A 4,556-nucleotide genomic window follows, 5' to 3' on the forward strand; every position below is an offset into this window, starting at 1 on the left:
CACCCCCAGATTTCGTCGAGTTGTAGATGAACTCGCAAACGTAGTATCCACAAAAATCATTTCCGAATTTCTGTCACAAGACCTTTATGGGAAATAGAGTTCGATCAAACTGATAATCAAGCATGCTTAATGGTTTTGATGAAACTAGCTAGAAACAATGGGAGATGCGCAGAACTAGCTAGTAGTACTTACTTTCGGATGTGTAAATCGCAGCTCCTTCGAGAGTGCCGGAGCAATGGTGGTGAACTGTTTCCAAACCCTGCCAGGCAAAGAGAATAATTACTTGATATCAGGAAATGAACAAAGTTGCCGATATGGTGCGATAATGATCGATTGAACTTACATCTGGAGCATATCAGTCATGTTCGCATACTCCTCATAATTTTTTCTTCTAGAGTCCAAGACAGTTACTATTCCAGTTTCAAGCTTAATCTCTATCAAAATAAAGTAAAAGCTGCACACGCATGCATAACTCATCAATTACATTACTATAATTAGCCTCGAGTAAGGGAAACCGAATATATTGTCTGTGTGGATTGTACAGGAATCCTATAAAAAGCATCGGACGTACGCACATGTTTTTCAGCGAGGAAAAGAACATGTACGCCGAGCAATCACTGCCGTTGGCACAGGGAAGCGCACGTAGGAGAAAGCAAAAAGCATGCTGCATTGAGCGCCGGATGGCCAACATGGGCACGTCTTTGGCTGCGTTATCAGGCGGTGGATCAGAAGAGTTTTCCGACTAGAATAAGGTTCGTTTTCTGAAGAAAACATGTTGAAAAGAAGACATGATGTAATACTCCGCCCCGGAACACTTCTTCCGTGGGACCACGATTTAGGAGTCATATCCGATACGGACTGGGAGCAATCACCGATTCGTATTTACTCCCAGAAGAGTAGGCTAGCTTAGCTTCTTTATATATCCCCTCGTGTAAATCGTAGTACCACATCAATCATCAAATCAAAATCAATAAAGTACCATATGATCAAGGACGGTATCTGTCGGCACGGACGATGGACGCCTTCTACTCGACCTCGTCGGCAGCGGCGGCGGCCGATTGGTGTTACGCCTCACTCAACAAGTTCCGCGAGATCTCCCCCGCCGTGCGGTCGCACCTCAAGCTCGTACGCGCACCTCCTCTCTCTCTCTCTCTCTCTCCAACGAGGATTTATTTTCTTTAGGGTTTCACATACGGGATGCGACGGCGTTGATTTACGCGGTTGCAATTTGGTCGCTGCCGCCGGCTGGTTTCGCTCCCCATCCGATTTGATGGTTTAGAGCTCGGCTCAGCGCCGGATTGGAGCTTACCACCTGAGTTTATCTGTTGGTTGATTCGTTAGCTGGGACTGGGAGCTATCATGCATGTGTGGCGTTTTCAGCTTGGATATCAATCTTTTTTTGTCACTATTAGAGTGCTTGAATGAGGTTTCTGTATTTCTACTATGCTCCGTAAGCGACTCAATCCTACTGCTTTCTGCAGGTTTACCGGACCGTATGTTTTGCCCTGGTCTCGTCCGCTGTGGGTGCTTACGTGCACGTTGCCCTCAACATCGGCGGGACGCTGACAATGCTCGCGTGCATGGGAAACATTGTCTTGTTTTCATTGACGCCAGTCTATGAGGAGGTTTGTCGAGCTTTCTTCTCCTGACCTTCATACCTTGTTGCCCTTGGAATTTTTTTCAGCTTAAAGGAAATGTGAAGGAATTATGGCAATTTAGTTTTCGGTGGACTCTTTTTTTCCCTTTAAGAGGTATTATGAGCAAAGGAAATTCAGTTTGTCTAATTCACATCTAGATGTTTTTTAAAGATGTCACATCTAAATTCTCACAAATATATAATGCAGCAACAAGAAACAAAAAAAAAACTAGCACAAAAAAAAATAGACCACAAACATAGTGAACATCAGATTATATGTGACATAATTATGTCACATCTAGATGTGTTCTAGACAGACGAAAGAAAATTAAGAAGGGTAATAGTTCTTAGGAAAGAAATCTGAAAAGCCCACTCATTTTTGGCTTACGTGTCGTTTCCTTTTGTGGTTCTAGCTGAATGAAAACAAATGCAAATAAAGTTTCAGCATTGCTCCATCATAAAAAGAAATAGAAGTTCTGTTTTCAGCATTTCTCCGGTTTGGGTTGCTGATGGCTGCTGCCCTCCTGCAAGGGGCAACGGTTTGCCCTCTGATTCACCCTCCCATGGACTTTGACCCAAGGTAAAGATGAATTTGTTTTTGCTCCTGTCTCAAATGCATGGTTTTACATAGCCCGCTATAGCTTCACTATAGTTAGAAAAGTTCCTACGCTAAGGGTCTTTTGTCCACACACATGAGCAAACATTTTAAATAACGTGCGCGTATTCTTAGATCATCAATTTGACCAACCTAATACAAGTCATATATTATAAAAAGTACTTCAGATGTTCTATTTTCAAAAGGTATATTTTTGTGTTATATAATTTATATTAGGATGATAAAATTGACAATCTAGGTATATGCATAGGACTTGTAAACTGAGACGGAGGGAGTAACTAACAATTATGCGAAAATGATATGCCTATTTGTTGTGTGACACTGAAGTAATGATTGTTTGTTAATTGGGCTTGACTTTAGTTTGTTGCTTTTCATTGCTCTAATTTATGTTGGTTGACAGGGCTGCCATAATATGGCTGTTGCTCTCCGCAACCAGCGTCCTTGCGACAGGGTTTGTTGGAATTGCCATCGCATTAGGCTGCTTCTCTTGCATCACCCTCATCGCCAAGCGCAGTGTCACCAGCATTGCCAAGCGCAGTGAGTACATGTACCTCCGTGCTCTGCTCTCCTCTGACCTGTCGATCCTGCTCTGGCTGCAGTTGGCCACATCCATCTTTGTCCTCTTGTCTGGCAGCTTGATGGTTGAGGTAGGATACATATATATTGTGAAGCCGTCACACAACATGCATTGTCGATCTGGACTGAATTGACATGATACAAATGCTAACGTACCCTGCAGGTCTACTCCGGCATCTTGATCTTCGTGGGATACATGGTCTACGACATGCAGCAGATCATCAAGAGGGCGCACCGCGGCGACATGGACTACATTGGACACGCGCTCACCCTCTTCACCGACATCACCGCCATCCTTGACCGGATCTTTATCATCATGGTGAGGATGGTTATACGTTCTGGTGCAGCTCAAGAACGCATGCGACAAGTCCAAGGACAAGAAGAGGAAGATGAGCACGTTGTAGCCCAACAATGCATGCATGTCGGCAAGGAGTTGTGATTTTGCTGGACATATTTCCAGTGAGTTATATTGAGCTATTTTTTAGTCCAACATAAGGGTTGTTCGTATTCATTGATAGGAGAACACGCTGTACCTGGGAGGTTACAGGCTTGAACAGAGGGGAGCGATTATATTAAGATACACGCCTACTCTCGCGACACAAGGTGCGCAACACCCGCAAAGATCAATAGTTGTAGATCATCTAAAACTGTCTGCGCAACGACATTACGCAGTCGATCAGCTCCCTGAAAAACCCTTCGATTCCACTCCCGCAAGACTTCCCAGAGTGTGTCCATCCATCTGAACAGGTCGATGGGCATCTCGAGTTTCTGGCCACAAAGCGCACAAAAGTAGTTGTTGTGTATGTCGTGTCGTTCCTGTCGATCTGCCGTCGAGAGACGCCGATACAGGAGCAACCAAACATAAAACATCACCTACTGGGGCGGACCTTCCAAACAATACGGAGGGCTGATGGCGCGATTCCGTGAAACTGCTTTAGGAGAGGGAGAGCACCATCTGAACTGGTCCAAGGCGAGGGTGACAGTGAGACCATGAAGGTAGTGAGCCTAGGCTCCTTCATGCAAAGCATCCTTCAAGCTGCACTTCTTTCTACGGGAGAGAGCATGAAGCGCCGGCCAAACCTAGCATGCTGCGATGCACCACCCTAGGCATCAGACCAGAAATGCAGAAGGGCACCATTCCCCATGGTACTCTCTATAGCTTGCGCGAAGAATTTAAAGTCAGCAGGAGAGCAAGGGGTTCCACGATGGATGTGATGTCTAGATCATTGCACTTGATCGGAATCGTCCCTCTTCGACAGATCGATAGTTGTGTTGCAACACTAATGGCAAAAGAGAAGTTAAGCATGAAACTGACCCATGTCGACGTTGCGCAACTTCACCGTGGCCTATTTTTATCCATGTCGGCAATAATCCAGGCATCTAGTTATGTTATATGACATCAATAACAGAACTGAGAGAAACTAAGAGCTGCAAACAAGTCCACATGCACCTCGTTTTCCGAGCGACTTCGGTAGACACTGAGCAAAGAGGGGTGCCATGTGGTTCCACCATTACCGTGGGCTGGCTGCCATACACGTTTATGTAGCCGAGAACCCCTAGCTAGTTTGTATGAGAAAATGCACCCGACTTACATCACAGTGCCGAAATGGTGTAAGACGAGTTGTGGTTGCCAAGTATTTATTAGCCTTAGACGAGTAGTGGCTGCTCCATTTCCTTTAGATGTAGGGTGGTCTTTAATTTAACAAAAAATCGACAAAAGAAAAAAAA

The 4,556-nt window shown here is 44.9% G+C and overlaps 1 protein-coding gene across 1 annotated transcript; it reads left to right on the top strand.

Annotated features, from left to right (window-relative positions):
- Window positions 1-1,014: 1,014 nt before the first annotated feature.
- LOC119344471 (bax inhibitor 1-like) lies at window positions 1,015-3,232 on the top strand. The gene is made up of 6 exons (XM_037614888.1): window positions 1,015-1,125; window positions 1,482-1,629; window positions 2,123-2,216; window positions 2,689-2,899; window positions 2,992-3,147; window positions 3,182-3,232. Exons 1-6 carry the CDS (start codon window positions 1,015-1,017, stop codon window positions 3,230-3,232), a joined length of 771 nt encoding a protein of 256 aa, XP_037470785.1.
- Window positions 3,233-4,556: the final 1,324 nt, after the last annotated feature.

This window comes from Triticum dicoccoides, unplaced genomic scaffold (assembly GCF_002162155.2).
Source record: "Triticum dicoccoides isolate Atlit2015 ecotype Zavitan unplaced genomic scaffold, WEW_v2.0 scaffold169852, whole genome shotgun sequence".
NCBI lineage: Eukaryota > Viridiplantae > Streptophyta > Magnoliopsida > Poales > Poaceae > Triticum > Triticum dicoccoides.

Excerpts from the sequence above, each read along its gene's own strand:
- LOC119344471 (XM_037614888.1), top strand. The coding sequence starts at position 1,015 with ATGGACGCCTTCTACTCGACCTCGTCGGCAGCGGCGGCGGCCGATTGG. Across the intron at positions 1,126-1,481 it reads TGCGGTCGCACCTCAAGCTC|GTTTACCGGACCGTATGTTT; the intron begins GTACGCGCACCT and ends TGCTTTCTGCAG. Across the intron at positions 1,630-2,122 it reads GCCAGTCTATGAGGAGGTTT|CATTTCTCCGGTTTGGGTTG; the intron begins GTCGAGCTTTCT and ends TTCTGTTTTCAG.